Raw genomic sequence first — 19,573 nt, forward strand, 5'->3', positions numbered from 1 at the left:
CTTGTTTTCTCTCCTCAGAATTAAGGGATTAATTTTTATTCTCTTGATTTCATTTGAAAAAGTAAACACTACTGACTACCACATCAATATATCTTGATTTTTTTTCATTAAATAGAATTGTTGGCATTTAAAAAGCTGTGCCTTGACCGATGCATAGATTTGATTTACATTTTTGTCTGTGTTTAGGTCTTAGAAGAAGCGAAAAGAGACACTGAGCTCCACCATGCCGCTTGCAACGTTGTGAAAAAGACGGGCAACATTTATTACCTCTACCAACAATCATCTGGACAAAAATACTTTTCTATCATTTCTCCTAAGGTTGGTAGTTTATTTTGCTGTGGTAAAATATACATTATTCTTAAACGGCTGATCTCGTGGAGAAAACTGAATTATCTTCACCTCAGTGTTTGCCAAACAACTTAATACCCATTTCAGAATAGAGGAAATAACGTCATCAGGGTATTTTGCTGATGACACCACTGTGCAATGAGCAATGATTGATTTCTCCTTTTCTTTTAATTCAAATCCTCTTCAAACAACTTTTGAAAATTTTCGGGACAACGATACAAGGATAAATGTATCCTACACAAAACAAACCAATGTATGTGTCTTATGGGACCCATAATCACGTGGCAGGGTACTTTCAAGAATATGATAGATGGGACATCACTGGGCCACAACAGTCTTTTTATTTTAAAAATAAACCAAAAAGTGTTAAACATTGTTAATTGCATTTCGCTGTTTCAAGAAATATTACAGTTCTACTGCCGAGTGATGTCACGAAGGTTTGACATGATCGCGCACAGTCCTTGACTGTTTAATTTTATTATATAAGTATAATAATCAAACATAGGCTTTGTCATCATCATTGACTCAACAAAAGCCTAATTGTCATCATACCCAGAAACTGCGTGTGACGAAATTGGTAGTGCTTTTCCATAAGGTGCGCTTTCCCCGTCAAAAGACCCAGATAAGTGATACTTTTGGACTCGTAATTTGGCATTCTGCATACATCGCATCATCCCCCGTGCGGATAACTTACCTCTCACTGTCTTTCACTTACGTTCAGTCAGCCAGCAGGAGGCAGATCACCGCCCAATGCCTTTTCATATTACCTCACACTGAAGTTAATACACAGAAGGGGATTGTGTGTCATGTTACCGCAAGTTTAGAGTCCTGATAGATGTGGGGAATAACTGTCCGGACTTTGTGAAACCTAAAGCGTCTGCCAGAGGGCAGCAGCTGGAACAGATTGTGACCAGGGTGGTATGGGTCCCCTATGATGTTCCTGGCTCTGCTGAGGTAACGAGGGCTGGCAATATCTTCCAGTTAGGGCAGAGAGCAGCCGAAGATCCTCTGGGCAGTATTTATCACTTTCTGCATGGCCTTTTTGTCTGCCGCCGTGCTTTCAGCGTACCACACTGTGATGTTAGGATGCTCTCTACAGTGGTTCTATAGAAGGTTATCAGAAGCTTGGTATCCAAGTTGTTTAACCTAAGTACCCTGAGGAAGTTTCTGAGCCTTTTTCACCACTGCTGTGGTGTTTGTAGACCAGGAGAGCTTATCCGTGACGTGGACCCCAGAAATTTAAAGGACTGGATCCTGTCTACACACACTACATTTATGATTGGGGCCAGATCTGTGTTTGCGAAAGTCCAGGATAATTTCTTTAGTTTTCGTGGTGTTTAGTGTGTAACTGTTGACCAGACGCCACAAAGACAGTTTGTTGACCTCTGTAGGCCGACTCATCACCTCCTGAGTGGAGTCCGACCACAGTGGTGTCATCGGCAAATTTGATGATGGAGTTACACTGGTGGGTTGGTGTACAGTCGTATGTGTACAGGGAGTACAGAAGAGGACTCGGTACATAGCCTTGAGGGGAGCCAGTGCTCAGTGTACTGGAGGAAAAGTTGGGACCAAATCCAACAGTTTGTGGTCGGTTGGTTAAAAATTTCTTTATCCAGCAGCAGATGGAAGAGGATAGTCCAAGGTGGGAGAGTTTGTCAGTCAGAATGTCTGGTATTAGTATAGTGCTGAAGGCTATAGTCAATGAAACTCATCCTCATGTAATTCCCATGGTGCTCCAGGTGGCTCAGTGCTGTGTAGAGCAATGACGTTAGCATCCTCAGTGGACCTGTTTGCTCTATAAGCAAACTGGAGAGTGTCAACTGAGGGAAGGATTCCTGATATGGCGGGCGACTAACTTTTCAAAGCTTGATCACAGGCGTGTGTGCAACAGGCCTATAATCATTCAGGCTGTCAATGGTTGGCTTTTTGGGGACAGGGAAAATGGTTTGTTGTTGGATTGTTTTAGGGAACAATTGAATTTTTTTTGTGCGGGGGTGAGGGATTAGCTGAGATGATCTGATCCAGCAAGGTTAGGGAGGGAAGTGGCTTTAAAAGCATGTTTGATATTAGGAAAAACATGGTCAAGAGTTTTGTCTACTATTCTTTTGAACGATCGTTTCGAAAAAGTGTTCGGCTAGCTAGTGATACCGCGGCGTCGGGGATATGTGGGTGCAGCCACGTTTCCGTGATGAGAATAATGTTGCAGTTCCTAACAAAGATGTTGGTGGCAATCTGAAGTTCGAAATCATCCGTTTTGTGGGTAATGGATCTGGCGTTGGTAAAAAAAGATACTCTGAAGCGGTGTTTGATGTGGTTGCTGCCTTAGCTTAGCAGCTTGGCCCGCCCGGCATTCGTGCTTTTGCTTTCTCTATCTTCGCCGCCTCCGACGTACTCTGAGTGGGCTGACTATCCACGGACATCCCAAAGGTCTTAGGATGTCCTCGGGGATATCGTAGGTCCGTTGGAAGTCTGTTGTGACGGATATATTGCATCTCCATCCGAGAGTAATTAAATCCTGGTGAATAGAATAACAAACGACACCAAAATGGAGAGCATAGAGCCGCTGTACACGTGCGCGCCTCCATCTTGATTATTAAGTCCTAATATTACTGGGCATTTTAGTTTTTTCCAGGAACTCAATCGTTATGCTGTAAAATGGTTACATGTATTGCTGAGGACATTGGAACAACATGAACACTGGCATTGTTATTACCAATTATTACCATTACCAATTTTAGCATACGCAGTTCTGGGTATGATGACAATTAAGCTTTAATTGTTGATGATGACGACAAAGCCTATGTCCGATTATTATTATTATAAGCCTGTATTTTTTCCCGTCCGACCATAGGATTAACTTACTCTTATTTTATTAGATATATTAGACATGTACAAGTTAGTATCAGTTAGTAGTCTAATCTTTTGTTTTAATCCAATTATTACCCTTGACTACTTTATTCAAATGACAGATGACGTGTGGACAATGAGTTGTTTTTTTGGCCTAAACCACAGCAAAATACAGCAATGTTCGATGGTCAGCTTGTGAACTAGCTGTCCGAGTTAATGGCATGGGAACCAACACAACCGTGTTCTTTCCTTCACCAGCATTGGTATAAGTAGACCATTAAAATTAAAACCTCCCTTTTAATTTAATATTACAACCTATTTGACTTTAATTTTCCAGGTTTGCTCATTAGGTTGTAAATGTAAGATATTTACCATTCAGTGGATCCTGTGACAAGATCCTAAGATGCATCCATGCTAGTACTGTCTCTTCATTTCTTAGGTGTGTGGTGCTTTATCCTCCGGTTTGAATTTGTATGGTACAATCTCATGTTTTTGGGACCCTAATTTCAATACTGTATTCCATGACAAAACCTGCAGGAACTCGCCTACTTACTCATTTTGCCTCATACAGTGCTGTGAAAACGTATTTGCCTCCTTCCTGATCTATGTGTATTTTGCATTGTTTATCACGCAACGGTTTCAGACCGTCAAATCAATTTTCGTATGAGACGGAGATAACCCAAGGAACGAGAAAATGTAGGTTATAAAATAATTTTATTTACCAAGGCAGAAAAAAATTACAAACTTTGCTGGCCCACTGTGAAAAAGTGATGCCCTCTTTTTCTAAATTACAAAATAACTGACTAATCACAATTGTAGGAAAGCTGAGTCCAATTTCACAGGCCAAATCGACACCTGATTACCACCACATATTAAACCACAAAAACACTTAAATTGAATGTATCAGACAAAGTGAAGTAGGCTGCAAGATCAGAGCATCATGCAACAATCCAAAGAAATTCAAGAAGAAATGCGGGAAAAAAATGAAGGACATCTAAAGTCTGGGAAAAGGTTACAAAGCCTTTGGAGCTCCGGCGGACCACTGTCAAAGACATTATTCACAAATGAAGAGAACTGGGAAAAGTGGCAAACCTTCCCCGGAGTGGTCGGCACGCTAAAATTACTCCGACTGAAAAGAAGATTCATCCTAAAGGTCACAAAAAAATCTAGAAAAAAAACATTGAATGAACTGCAGGCCTTACTGGCCTCAGTTATTGTCAATGTTCATGAATATTATGACAAAAAGTGGGAGAGCGGAGGATGCTGACCAGGATGATGTCCATCATGGACAGCACCTCCCACCCCCTGCACGAGTCGGTGGAGTCCCTTCGAAGCTCTTTTAGCGATAGACTGCTGCACCCTCATTGCAAAAAGGAACGCATCCACAGATCCTTCCTCCCATCAGCTGTCAGGCTCTTTCACCCAAAAAATGACCAGTTTAGTCCATGCATGATGAAACTATTCCACAAAGGGCCACAGTTCTTCATTCCAACTCATCAAGGGGATACCTTTTCAATCCGGTGTCCTACGAGTGCAATCAGTGAATTGTAGTCCGGTCTTTCTTGTTTTTGTAGATACCTAATTACTTTAACTAACTGCTGGATTGATTGGAACAAAAACCTGCACCCACAGTGGCCCTTCTCACGGCAATCAATTAGACGATGCAAAACGGAGTTTGTCAAATCATGCTCAGTCAACAATGAACTTTATGACTGATTTGTTGATAACCATTCATGAGGTGGAGTTTGCAAAGCGTCAATCAAGTAGAATCTAATAACTTTGTATGCCTCATGATTCTAATGACACAATATAGTACAGCAGCACAGGGAAATTATTGCCTCGAGTGCAATGTGCAATTACTCCTAAAAAATATTTTCTACTCCACAGGAATGGGGCCAAAATTGTCCTCACTTGTTTGTTGGTGCATTCAAACTCCAACACGACATGTCCTGGACTCCCGAAGATGAGGTCGACAAAAAGGATGCAGCGATAGCTATGATGGATAAGTTCCTTACCCTGCAGACAACTTCACCATCTGACATCGAATCCAAATTCAAAGCCCTATCTAGTTAAAACAATAAGGGCAGATAAATAAACAAGAAAATATAAATGACTGTGACTTTATTCTTCGATACGGCAAGATCAGATTCATGCATAAGGTTTCTGGGGTTATCAGCAAATCTCATTAAATGCTTTTTCAAGCCAGTTTTCATCCTAATTTAAGTACATATGATCATCTTTACTGGTGTGGACTAAACCCAAAAAGTTGGTGGTGTCCACCTTTTAGCCAGCAAACCCTGGTGTGGAGGAAGCAGAGACCTCCCTGGTGGAGTGGCCTTGAAATGCAGCATGCGTAGGTGCTTTAAATTCACGTTTACATGTTTATTTCCCCTATTTTTACAATAAAGATTAAAAAAAATCTAGCATAGCATAACATAGCTAACCAACTATGCCAAGGAAATTTGGGGAGTGAAAAGTCCAAACATGGGGAATAGCCCTTTTGTTTTGATGCAAATGTGATACAATGGTTACACTGCATTGAGGTGTTCAACAAATAATTTAAACAGGACCCATACCAATTTCTTTTCTAAACTGGCCTCATGGAGTAAGTAAAGAGGCATAAGAAATAGACATCTACGCTGTGCTGACATGTTTCCAACAGGTAGCTTCAGTATTCTGTGCTCCTGGGCTTTGTCCAGCAACCACTGCTTGTCAGTGGCAGATACCAAAAGTTGTACAAGATTCATGCAGAATCCACGGAGAGTGCAACATGTCTGAAAGAAATTTGGACTGTCCTACTATTGCTGAGGCTAAATAAGAGCGGGGTTCAAAGTTCTCACTTGAGTTAAGGTAAATCGATTAATTGTATGCCATTTAAAAATAGAGTCATACCTTGAGATACAAGCTTATTCGTTCCAGGACCAAGCTCGTATGTCAATTTACTTATATCTCAAATCAACATTCCCCATATATAAGAACTAAATACAAATTCATTCATTCCCACCCTTGGGAAAAACCCCACAAAAAACAGGATAGTACAATGGAAAAACTTTTATTGATTATAATTAACCATCTACTAAGAGTAAAAAAATAACTAGTGGTTATGATGTTAAATCCTAAAATGAGACATTTACCCTAGTAACAAACTTAAAATGTAACTTAAATTAACTTAACACACATTTGGCTTTTTTAAAAGGAGGTAGATTGTCACCATCTGGCAGATATAGACAAGTTCTGTCTCGCATTATACGTGACGGCTGCGGAGGGGACTTTTTCACCGGCAGAGGGCAGTGTTTCACAAGGATCCGTGAATAACTGCTTCAGTTTTTTTGATACAACATTTTGCGTGTTATACTGAATTAAATAAGGTAGTAGTGTTACCTTGAGATACGAGCTTAATGTGTTCCGGGACTGAGCTTGTATATTGATTTACTCATATCTCAAATCGTTTCCCATAGAAATGAACTAAATATAAATTAATTTGTTCCCAACCTCTGGGAAAAAAAAGATATTACAATGGAAAAACATTTTTATTGCTTGTAATTCACCGTCTACTAACAAAGTAACAAATAACTAGTGGTTATGTTTAAAAATAAAATGAGGCATTATTTTATACAATAGGGAGTTCACAGTTAGGGGAGGGGTGGTCACTTGACGAATGCGCTTGTAACGTAACAAACTTTAAATTTAACTTAAATGAACTTAGATTCCTATACAGTGTTACCTTGACATAGTAGCACCTCGACATATGAGCAGTTAGAGATAAGAGTAAAATTTGGAGCAAATAATTGTCTCTAGATATGAATACATTTTTGAGCAAATAATTATCTCTAGATGCGAGTAAAATTTTGAGCAAATAATTATCTCTAGATACAAGAAAAAAATTGAGAAACGAGAAACTTTACAACGTTTTTGAGTCCGATTCAGTTACTGCAACCAAAATGGCGCTGTTTAAGCGGCGGCCACGGTAGCTCCGTCAACTCTTGTTCGTTTTGTGTTTTTGCTGCTTTTATGTTTTAATGATTTGATGATTACATTACTTTGATTTGCTTTTTACTTTGGGCTTTTTGCTTTGCAGTGCTGTCTAATCACCCTCTTGCTACTGCCAGAATGTAATTTCCTGAATACGGGATGAATAGTTATCCAATCCAAAGCCAGGTGGCCAAGACTTGAGAGGCTGTTTATCATTGTAGTCTTTTTTGCCGCATCTTTTTCGTGTATAACAGATACCTACGAGCACTGGGCGTAGCGTTGTATTTTTTTACTGTTTTTTACGTCACTCAGCGCGAATGTTCAGTTAATCTTTAAATAAAAATGTTTGGGAAGGTATCCGCTTCCAAAAAAACTTGTTGCTAATACGAGGAGTATATATTACTTCTCGTTGGCTGCTCATGAGAACATCAGGGGCACTGGCTCTCTTTCCTACCCGCAACTCCTCGTGGAATGTCTCTGGTCGCAACTCCCTCTTTGTAATGTCGATGCAAGCACTGGGCGGAGCGTTGCATTTTTTCAGTGTTTTAGCCTGTTAGCTCCCGTTAGCAGAGCGATCACTAATTCAAGACTACTTCTCGTTGGCAAGTGGTCGTGCTTTATCCTATTATGAGGATGTTTGTGTGTATCATTTTTGGAATATTTTGAAGGGAATACAACAGCAAAAAAAAAAACATCGATAATGAACGGAAGGGTGGAGGCGGGGCAAACAGCCAACCCGGCCAGGAGAAGGTATAAAAATGTAGAACAAAATTAGAATTAAATTTTGTGTAAATTTAGATTACATTTATTTTTGAGTGTCTGCATCGTAATCCAAGTTCATTTACATTTCTTTGTTATATTACGATTCACTGGTGCAAAAAGCCCCTGTCCCCCTCTCTACCCTCTGCAAAATCAGTCTAATTTTAGTTCTATTAAACACTTTAGTAATATTAAACCACTAGATATTTGTTACTTTGTCAATAGATGGTGATTAGAAGAAGTTAAACATTTTTTTTCCAATCCAATATCTTGTTTTTGGTGTTTTTTTCAGAGGGTTGGAACAAATTAATTTGTTTTTAGTTCATTTCAATGGGAAACGTTCCGAGATACGAGAATATCGACATAAGAGGTCAGTCCCGGAACGTATTAAGCTCGTATCTCGAGGTACCACTGTACACACACAAAGTTTTAATCTTAGGTTACACTAAACTTAAACCTTGTGCAATAACCAAAGCAAAAAGGTTGATGTATTCCACCGTGGCTTTCAAGGCAAATTCCCTGCTTCTCCATACGTATTGGCGAGCCAGCTCAGTCAAGCATACACAACTCGTTTTTCGAATATTTCGTGCCTAATATCGATTGTTATCATATGCCTTTCCTTTGCGCTGCCCTACATTTCCCCATTTTGCTTTGGACCCATTGTGTTCCACTTAATTCTGCACGGAGAACCAAAAAATATATAGGAAAAAAATACAACACTCCGCCCAGTTCTCGTAGAGATCTTTGCACGAGGGATGTGGTGAGAAATCATAAGCAGCCTTTCTGTATCGGCCACCTGGCTGTCTTGTATACTCATCTCAAAATTTGTCTCGGATCTCAAGGCGTTCAGTTAATCTTTGAATAAAAATGTTTGGGAAGGTATCCGCTTCCAAAAAAACTTGTTGCGACCTGGTTGCGGCTGTTTGATGGATGACCAGCCAACGCGGCTTCATGCGCCACTGGACCGCCGGCCGAGAAATTAAACTTCCACTTCGCTCTTCCGTGCCACCTAAGCGTCAATGCCGTGGAGAGAGCTCGATTTCTGTTTTCAAGTGGTTCAATGCAGTGTTGACGTCCTATCATCCAGCCATCTTCACAACCGTATCCACGGCGTAAATCCCTAATGCTGGTTAATTTCTACACTTCGGACCTCTTCCTCTCATGAGAATTTATTTTCATTTATTTGCACCACGAGGCGGTTATTTCACCCATTAACCTCTTATTTAATTTTTTGCTAAAAATGAGACTCATTTGGTCTAGTAACATGCCATAACACGCTTGCATCTCCAGAGAAGTGTGTTCAATTCCTTTGTCTTCATTTTAATTGCATGACGGGCCCATTAACATTGAAATTGTTCCTACCAGGTGAGTAATTTACTTAAGATCGCTACAATGAAGATTCATTCATGCCGCAATTCCGTGTTACTCATTTAGCATATCAAGGAACATCAATATGAGACATTTTTAACACAAATAAAAAAAAAGCAAAAGTCACTTTCAACAAAAGAGAAAATGGCAGGACAATTTAGGCACTGTTTAAATGATATTTGAAGCGGCCATAATCCCTCTATTGTAGATATGTTCTTCGGCGCTGAGAGATTAAGCATAGTTGTCCTGACCCCCGTCATTTTCCACCGCCATTTTTGATTTGTCTTCTGGTTGCAAGTTTCAGCGTAGATGTAGACAGTTTTACATTTTTTTTAATATTCCTCAGAAAAAGATCTGCGAAAATTTAAGACGCAATATTCTAGATGAGACTAACATGCCAGCATCAAATGAAACCTGTCAGTTAAGCAGTCAGGGTAATACACAATTTTGAATTTACACAAGGTGCACTGATTGGGTCCAGTGTACATTTTACAGAAAATTTTATCATTTTAAATGTGCCCTGAAGTGGTGAAAATACAGTACACAAAGAGCAATACAATAATAGAATAGTTCATTGATTTTCTGGCAAATTTGTTAAAAGATTACAAAGAAAAGAAGTGAAGCATGGCAGTAACTGGCATTTATCTGTTGCAATGTTGAAATGAACAGCATCCTCTTCTGAAATAATTTTTAGCAGTATATGGAATTTAGGAGAAATGAAAAAAATCAACTTGAGTACACTTTCATTGGTTGAACCTGATACAAAGAAGGGGAACAAATGTTTTTCAACCAGAGATACCCATTCTCCTGTTTGCAGCTGGCGACAAAACAAGGTAGAACAATTATCTGCTTGTTCCTCAATTATTTCCTGCCAGAGGCCCTCAAAAATATGCAATTTGGCATTAGGTCTCCAAGTGGTGGGAACAGCCAATGGCTGAAAGGTTTGCCTAAAAAACACAAGGATATCTGGCAGTATAGTGTACAAAGTGAGGCCATTTAAAGCACTAAAAATAGCACTGCACCTGAGGGTGGTGGGAAATGGTAATTTAGGCTTTAATCCAAGTTTAACTACAGGAAACGCTTTCTCTCGAAAAAGACAGGGGACATTGATGTCACTGAGTTTATCATAGTTGTTGTCTTGTGAAGTGAATTGTAGGTGTATGCTGAAGACCTCATTAAAGCAGGATAGGTTACACATGCTCTGATTTACCTGGTAGTACAATGTAATATGTGAGCCAAAAAAGGAATTTTTAAATTGAGCCTTGTATGCTTCCAGTTCTGGCAAATCCTGTTCCTCAGTGGGGTACTTGTAACTTTCTAGACTTCTTTTGTTCATTGTCTGTGATTCACTATATTTTACCTCAACTAGCTTCAGTACTGTTTTTTCTGTCCGGTGAATGGTGAGCATACTTGTCAGTCTCTCAGTATCTGCCATGATACAGGATGAGTGTTTGGCATTTTGGTCGTCGTCTATCAAATTCCGTGTTAATATTTCAGCCATTTTTTCTTTTGAGAGAGAGATCAGGACACTATAATACAGTCGGGCATGATCTTGGATGTCTGCGTCGCCATAGCAAAAGATGAGGTGTTGCAGGATGTTTGTCAGAGACATAAATAACATGTACAGATTGGGATGTGTCATCAAGCGACGGCAAAGTCCCAGCACAATGTTTCCCAGACGCCAGTCTGTACTAATAGAAAGTGGCGGCATAATGACTATGTTGGAAAGTAGTCTAAGTGTGCTCATCTGAGGGATATCCTCTTCTTCTGCCACTCGAGTAAGCACTTTAAGGTGCCAAATGAGGTCTGCTAAGGTAAAATGAGCAGGTGGCACCACAGTGATAATGTCCTGTAATGCCCTGCAAAGCCCTGACGCCCAATTACATTCAGGGAACATGTCCGAAGCCTGGTCAGCCAAGTTGAGGATTTGTGGAGCCAGATGACTCTTTTGGCAATAAAGCATGCACAGTTTATCTGCAATATTGTTAGAGTATACCTTCAAGTGGCAAAAATATATGAGAAAAAGGAAAACCACTCTAAAAAATGTGGCAACAAGCTCACGGGTCTGTCCTTTCACCACAATGTCGAATAGCAAACTGATGTGTTCATACAGAAAAAGAATACCCTTGCCATCATCTCCCTCTTTTTCACCCTCTTCCTGGTACACCAGAAATAGCAGATTAAATCGGGCCAGCATAGTAGCATAATCATTGAGTACAGTAGGTACAAGAGTAAATGCTAATTGAGTTGTTAGCAGCACAGGTGAACTTTCATTTCCATTTTCAAAATTGATTGGCCTGTTCTCAGGAAAATGCAAAATATAATCCATGAAGAAAAGATTCTCTGGTGTACTCAGAAGTGGATGCTGAGCGAGAACAACCAATCGTCTTAGCATTAGAACTTCATCATCCGTGGTGAAGAGGCTGTCCGTATAGGCACATTTCATCTGCAAGGTGCTATGAAGAAGGCACACCTGGAAAACATTAGCGGTATGGGTCAACATTAGTATGAGAATATGATGCATAATCCTCATAAATACAAATTTACTAATCCCTCGAATTCGCGAACGATGTGGACCAGACGTGGCCACGACAATCTAAACACCGCAAAGTTGGATCACTATTATTTCTACATACCATAGTACATGTTTTCGCACCTGTACAGAAATACAAGTAAAGAAACACATTTGATAAGAAAAGTAGTTGTAAGATAGTCATCCTTATGGCTGACATGTCAGCATAAACACCCAACTGTCTGACTGAATAATCAATCTCAGTCTTGTGATTGGGTTGGCAACTGTCCGACACTGATCGATTACTTTTTGCCCTGCAAATGACTGAAACGTATCTGTCCAAAGTCCTACTGACAACTGTCAGTTTTGCCTGTATTTAAGACACACTCACTGGTCATTCGACTAGAGTTGCAAGAACATCGCGCTGAACAGGACTCCACTGTTAGAGCTCTCACTCTCCACTTTGCAGTTTTGTAATAAACCTTTTTCCTATTAAATTGATCTCACTCTTTCTTAACCTGCTCCTAAAGTTGTATTTCAGATCTATCAGTAGTCTTCCCTCGATTATCGGGGATTCACTTGGTACATTTTTTATGAAAAATGGCGGCTGTCAGGACAGCGCTTCATCTCTCAGCACCGAAGAACATATCTACAATAGAGAGAAGGGCCCTCAAAACAGCATATATACAGTGCCTAGACTGCATGTTGCCATTTTCTCTTTTGTTCTGAGTGACTTTTGCATTTCTTTTTTGAAAATGCCTCTTAAATATTGGCATTGCTTGAATTACTAAGAGTATCACACAATTGGGGCATAATCTACACTGTGGTGTTCTTTTGTACATAATTCAGATGGTAGGAAAGATTTTAATTTTAAAGGCCTCCACTATACAGTAGAAATTGGATTGGATAACTTTATTCATCCCGAATTCGGGAAATTTCATTGTGACAGTAGCAAGAGGGTTAGAATGCAGATACAGGAAAGGCATAGTAATAAGTTAGAGTAGTACTGTAGCAAAGGCCGCACAACAACAAATCAAAAGCACAATGCAAATCAAAGTAAATGAGATCATTTAGAATCACCAAATCATTAAGACAGAAAAGCAGCAAAAACACAAACGAACAAGAGTGGACGAAGCTACCGCCACCGGCCGCCACTTGAAAGGTGACATCTTGGTTACGGTAGTAAACACACAAAGACACAGTGAATGCTTCTCTGGAGATGCAAGCGTGTTGGTATGTACCGTATTTTCACGACTATTAAGCTCGTCGTATTTTTAGCCGCAGTGTCAATGACACGTGCTATTTCTTTATCTTACACACAAAGGACGCGCTACACCCGCACGCCTAAAACACGTTTTTAAAAAGGCAACGGAACCAAGACTGCTTTCGGTTGTACTTTATTTAGCCATTTTACAATGTACTCACGTCATCGTCAACCCCAACAAAACCAACAAAGTCCACCTTATTTTCTGTGTCCGAATTAAACAATTGCCCAAATGAGTCTTCCAAAATGCCGGGTCCCCTCTCCACTGATCCCATGCTGCTCGCAACTTTGCAACTTTTATGTGTTTTAAAATTTTTACTCATTTCTCCTCTCTTGGCTCCATTTGCCCAACCTCCACCCTTACATTCAAAGGCAACCCATCGAGGGTTGTTTGCTTTTGTCTTCCCTTCAAAATTTTACCAAAATAATGATCACAATAGGATAAACCACGACCAATTTCCAAAATGCCCGGGAAGTAGTAGTACTCTCGTATTAGCGAAAAAGCTCCGCCATTCGCATTGACTAACGGAGGAAAAAAATAGAAAAATTCAACACTCCGTCCAGTCCCCGTAGAGACATTACACAAGGGAGTTGCGACCAGAAAAACGGCGCCCATGATGTTCTTAGCAGCTTCTTGCGTCCGGTGAAGTAACATGAAAATATGTTGTGTGGTGAAGGTAAGTGAAAGACAGTGAGAGGTAAGTGATCCGCTCCGCAGGTGATGCGATGTATCCATCGAGGCAGAATGCCAAATTACGAGTCTGAAATTATTACTTATTTTGGATGTTTTGCTGGGAAAATGCACCTTATGGAGAAGCACTACCAATTTCGTCATACGCAGTTTCTGGGTATGATACCAATTAGGCTTTTTTCGAGTCAATGATGATGACAAATCCTATGTCCGATTATTATTATTTGCAGAAAAACAGCCCCAAAGCATGATGTTTCCACCCCCAAACATCACAGTGGGTATGGTGCTATTCAGAGGCAATTCAGTATTCTTTCTCCTCAAAACACGAGAAGCTGTGTTTCTTCCAAAATGTTATATTTTGGTTTCATCTGACCATAGCATTCTCACAGTCCTCCTCTGGATCATCCAAATGCTCTCTAGCGAACGGCAGACGGGCCTGGATATCTACTGGCTTCAGCAGGGGAACACGTCTGGCAGTGTAGGATTACAGTCCCCGGCCGGCACATTGTGTTACTAATAGTAGCTTTGTTACTGTGGTCCTACCTCTCTGTAGATCAATCACTAGGTCCCCCATGTGGTTCTGGGATTTCTGCTCACTGTTCTTGTCATCATTTTGATGCCACGAGGTGAGATCTTGCATGGAGCCCCAGATTGAGGGAGTTTATCAGTGGTTTTGTAGGTCTCCCATTTTCTAATAATTGGTCCCAAAGACAAAGTGTTTTACCTGTAGCAGATTCAGTTTTCCCGGCCTGGTACTGGTCTACAATTTTGTCTCTGGTTTCCTTTGACAGCTCTTAGGTCTTGGCCATAGTGGAATTTGGAGTGTGAGAAACTGAGGTTATGGACTGGTAGTTTTGATTCATACAATATCTCAGAAATAACAGGTTCGATGGTTTTTCTGAAAATGTTCCCTTCAAAGTGACACATTTGTAATATGGAGGTGAAAATTGTAAATGAGTAGGCGCTTATACGAGAGAAATTGTAAAATTCAACAATTTTATGGGTGGGGTTTAAGCATGGCTTATATGTGGGTGAAGATGGTTGTTATATAGATAAATGGGAGTGATCCTACTTCTCTGGTTTTCGGTAATCGTGGCCATGCCTGTTCTACATTATATCTGCTTGAGGGATGACTGTTTTAATCGCATTTAATTGCATATAGGCCGCACCCTTAAAATTGCCCAAAAATTGTTGAATTTTACAATTTACAATTAAACAAATTACAATTTTCTTACCATAAGTTTAATATGTGGCACCAAAATTGCTTCTTATGTTGAAATATCCACTTTTTTAATGGTTCATATTACTGCAATAGTTTGAGCAAATAAAAAAAATCTAAATGGAATTTTGTATTATTTCATAATCACAAATGTACAATAATTTCCTTTGTGTTCTGAAAAGGAAAAAATAAATAAAAAAGGAAGCACAACAAGGAACTGTGTCCGTAGCGGTATTGAGTTTAAGTCTCTGGAAGCAATAATATTAAGAGATACACATTACACAGGTATCAAGGCTATTTTAACAATCAAGCGCAAAACCTTTGATCAGCATACAACTATTGGAAAGTGCTGATGTGGTAAAAGCTACAAACACCTATCAAGGCTACTTGCGTCTGGCCAGTCAAACTACATTTAACTACGATCAGACAGTAGCGTCCTAGGTAAGATGGTTGCTCCCTGAGCGAGCAGTTTCAGGCACTAGTGAGTTTTCACGTTTTATGCAAGGTGCTTTATTATTCTTGAATTTCATTCATAGACGTCAAAATTTATTTTGTTTAGCGTTTTATCGGTTTATCTTTTCTCTATATTGAAACCAAGAAAACCGGGATGAAAGGAGATGGCAGCGTGCACGGGTGCAACAGCTCTTTGCGCTCCAATTTGTTGTTTTGTTTTCTCAATCTTATCATTATTTACTAACAACTGTGAGGCAAACTTTTTCCACAGTCGCCAGGATTTAATTATATATCCATCACAACAGATTACCAACAAACCTACAATATCCCCGAGGAGATCTCGAGACCACCGGTATCTTCGTGGAAAGTCAGCCCACTCAGAGTACAACGAAGGCGGGCGGCAAAGGGAAAGAACGCAAAAGCGCGGATGCTGGGCAGGCCTAGCTGCTAAACTAGGAAGCAACCACACAGAGCACCGCTTCCGAGTATCTTCTTGACCAACGCCAGGTCCATCACCCACATATTTGGAACTTTAGCTTGCTACCAACAGCTTTGTTAGGAACTGCAACATTATTTTCATCATGACGTATGATGACAATTAGGCTTTTGACGAGTCAATGATGATGTCTGATTAGATTAGATTAATTGGATTATGGCGATTCGTCTTTGTGATTTTGCAGTTTCTAGCATGTCGTCTTTTTATGCGCATATAACCCGTACTCTTTATCCAGTCATCATTTTTGTCCAACACATACGGTTTATGCGAGTGAATACTGTAATTAAATATTACTGCTTATAAGCATATGAGAAGACTGTAATTTATTAATATCTATCAGTAGTGCTGTGTGAATCAAACCAACCCTCAATAAGTATTTTATGGCTATAAAACCTTTAATGCAGCTCCAGCTGCGACACTAGAACAATCAATAATCTAAAAAATAGAAATATTCTTGAGGCAATAAAAATTAATTACTCACCAAAAATTTTTATTTTTACACAAAATCCATCCTGCTTTCTTTTCTCAAGAAGATTCCACAGAAATTTATGGGTTATAATTTGAAGATGTATATTTCATTTTTGAGTGCCTAGTTCAAGACAATATTTCAACGTGTTTGTGCTCATTACTGCACTATGTCACAGGAATAATATCAAGAATATTTTTATTTAGCAGCAGCACCATATTTGAATATTCCCATCAATTTCTTTGCAATGTGCAATCATTTCTTGCAGCCATGAGAACAAATGAAGACAAAGTAGTAGTTGTTTAATTGATAACTCTATGGAGTTTGAGATACGCAGAAATATATACCTGTTAATTATACCTGGAAGATGTGGGTTAAGACAGGTGTGGATCTCGTCAAGTTGTGGTTTGTTTAATTATTTTGTGCCTCAAATTGCCAATCATGTCACTTTACTGTGGAAGCCATCTCGAGATGTACAGACGCTCCTCTACTTACGAACATTTAACTTACTAACAAACGGTACATACGAACATGTCTGCAAATTGCGTTTATGTCGAAAAATGTTCATAAATTCAATTTTGTATTGCGCGCCTTTTTCCGAGTAGTGCATCTTTCCGCCGCTGATACCGACGACTGGCGCTATGAGAGCCCCGCTCACCCAGCATCTACCTTCCTCAGCAGTGCGGAGGTTTGTGACGTACCTCCAGTGCACAAAGAACCTTTTTCATTTTTATCATTAAATATCTCGTGCATCCATTATTCAATATGGTTGGTGAAAAGCGAAAGGCTTCTAGTGAGGAAGGTGCAAGGAAGAGGCAAGCCATTTCATTTGAAACGAAAGTGGCAATAATAAAGAAGCCTGATGTGCGTGAGAAAGTGGTGAGCGTTACAGGAATACAACTTGAATCGTTCGACCGTCAGTACCATTTATAAACAGAAAGATCAAACAGCGGGACCCAAATATTGAACGTTGCACAAAGGTTAAAAATCAATTGAATGATGCCATACAGTGCTACTGCATTTATGATGAAAAAAACAACAAAACTGCAATCATCATTAGATAGCTTGTATGTATATGTATGTATACAATACTGTAGGTATTATCTCCATTTTATTAAATGATTTTTCAGTACAAACAAATGATGGTTACTTATACAAACCTTAGACATACAAATGCACTTATATAAACCTTCAATATACTTGTATAGGCCTTAAACATGAATTATAATATAAAATACAGCAACTTATGAACAATTTCAACTTATGAACAAGTGCTCGGAATGTAACTCGTTCGTAAGTAGGGGAATGTCTGTACTGCCACCCGCTGGACATACTTCTAAATACAAGTACGTAGTACAATGTGCTCCCGTCATTTTTATTCAATATTCTTATATATGTACACATACACAAGCTCTTGCTAGGTGAGAAAAAAACACTAGAAGAATACCTGAAAATGCCATTGAACACACTTCTAGTGATGTGTGCCAATAAGAACAATATTTTAATTACTTCTAGTGATGTGCCAATAAGAACTATATTTTAATTTTAAATAATGTCCCATTATTTTAGGAGATATATATTCAAAATGATTTGATGAGAACCTTAATTCAAAGATTAATCTCAATGTATTTATGCTGGTGTAAATTTTCTGGAGTAGATTTTCTGGAGTAGGATTCCTGGATTTACAATTTCATTTCAAGTTATTTTTTTGTTATGTCATATACTGTTCTGCATGTGTTTGGCCGTGAATAAATACCCTTGTTATTCTAAATGAATGTTGTTATCTGTAACGGGCCGTATATGCCCCACGGGCCGAGGTTGAAAAACATGTACACACACGACCGGGGGCGGGGGAGCGCGTCGGCGCGACGTCTGTCAGCTGGCTATTCGGTCCGCTAACTATTCATTCGGCTAACTCTCCGTTCGGTCAGACGCCCCTTCGGCGAGCTGTCCCTCAGCCAGACGTATGTCGGCTAAACGTCTTTAGGTAAATCGTCCTGCCATGGAAGGCCTTGAGGCAGATTACTGACCCTGGCAACAAATAATGGCTGAAATGTGATTGGTTAAATGCTTCAATATGAAAACACATCTGGAAACAGTGCCACCAGGGCGAAGCAATGAAAGGAAGCTGACAGACAATTTGGAAATACGTATTGAAGGGCAAAATATAATTAACACCGTCTGCAAATCAGATATTTCTTAGGTCAACAGAGAAGGCCCCGAAGGCACAACACTGTCTAAATATAATGTATATATTAAAACATGTAAATACTGTACTCACTATACAATTTCGTCATACGCTGCTGAGGGTATGACTACTACTAGGCTTTTTGTCAAGTCAATGATGACGACAATGCCTATGGTTGATTTTCATTTTCATTGAAAATGATTCCTCTCCACTTGAAGTAAATAAGAAAAATTGGTTAATCTTTATAATTCCAAAAATAACAGGTTAATGGTTGCAATGCAAAAAAGCAAGTTAAATGGTTGTAATAAAATAACAGGATTATAGTTGTTTTAGTCAATTTGGTCCAGATCCTCATTACTTAAGTCTTAAGGGGGCGCTGTTGGGCAGCAGTAGCAGCTTCAGCGATAGGTTTTTGGCGCATAAGGTAAATCGTGATGGGGAGTTGTGACTGCAGTTCTTTTTTTTGTACAAATGTTTTGTTATAAAGAAGATTGCCAAATTCGATTGCTCTGACCATGTCATCAATCTCCTGGACCCATTGACACAAACTGCGTGCAATGTGAAATACCTCCTGCAGATTTTTTGATGCGTTCTTCCTCAGTCATCTTTGTCCGCTTCTTATTTTCTTCACTCGCTAATTGCATCATTTCGATGAGGTTCACATCGGTGTTGAGTGGCTCTTGAGCAGTGTGTTGACGTCCTCTGCTGTAATGTCTGAGACCAGAGCTTTGTTCTTGATATTTAAGGCAGTGATCTTGTAGATTAAGGATTACAACTGGCTACCATGAAGCCAGCAGCATTACAGCACATCATGAGTATCAGTTGAACCGGGGCACTTTTAGTTCATCTTTGAAAGAAAATGTCCTGCAAGTTGGTTTTAGTGTTTGTTTTGTGTTGTGTGTTTGTGTGCATGTTAAGATTGTCCCGCTACATTTGTCCAAACCGTGCAACGTAGAGTTGAAATTTTTCATGGTGGCCAGATACGGCTAT

The 19,573-nt window shown here is 39.6% G+C and overlaps 2 protein-coding genes across 5 annotated transcripts in view; one reads left to right on the plus strand and one right to left on the minus strand.

Annotated features, from left to right (window-relative positions):
• Positions 1–5,305, plus strand: part of cunh1orf50 (chromosome unknown C1orf50 homolog) — a 49,674-nt gene extending 44,369 nt beyond the window's left edge. Inside the window, exons 4-5 of the mRNA XM_077711742.1 lie at positions 187–318; positions 5,083–5,305. Coding sequence (XP_077567868.1) covers positions 187–318; positions 5,083–5,268 — 318 coding nt within the window. The 3' untranslated portion in view covers positions 5,269–5,305. The remainder of the gene's footprint in view (positions 1–186; positions 319–5,082) is intronic.
• Positions 3,893–19,573, minus strand: part of ap5b1 (adaptor related protein complex 5 subunit beta 1) — a 32,941-nt gene continuing 17,260 nt past the window's right edge. For 3 of the 4 annotated variants that reach the window (XM_077711736.1, XM_077711735.1, XM_077711737.1), the window contains exon 3: positions 3,893–11,767. In XM_077711736.1, the coding sequence (XP_077567862.1) occupies positions 9,866–11,767 (1,902 nt within the window). In that variant the 3' untranslated portion in view covers positions 3,893–9,865. The remainder of the gene's footprint in view (positions 11,768–19,573) is intronic. The other variant, XM_077711738.1, reaches the window with a different exon arrangement.

Source organism: Stigmatopora nigra, unplaced genomic scaffold, assembly GCF_051989575.1.
Source record: "Stigmatopora nigra isolate UIUO_SnigA unplaced genomic scaffold, RoL_Snig_1.1 HiC_scaffold_29, whole genome shotgun sequence".
NCBI lineage: Eukaryota > Metazoa > Chordata > Actinopteri > Syngnathiformes > Syngnathidae > Stigmatopora > Stigmatopora nigra.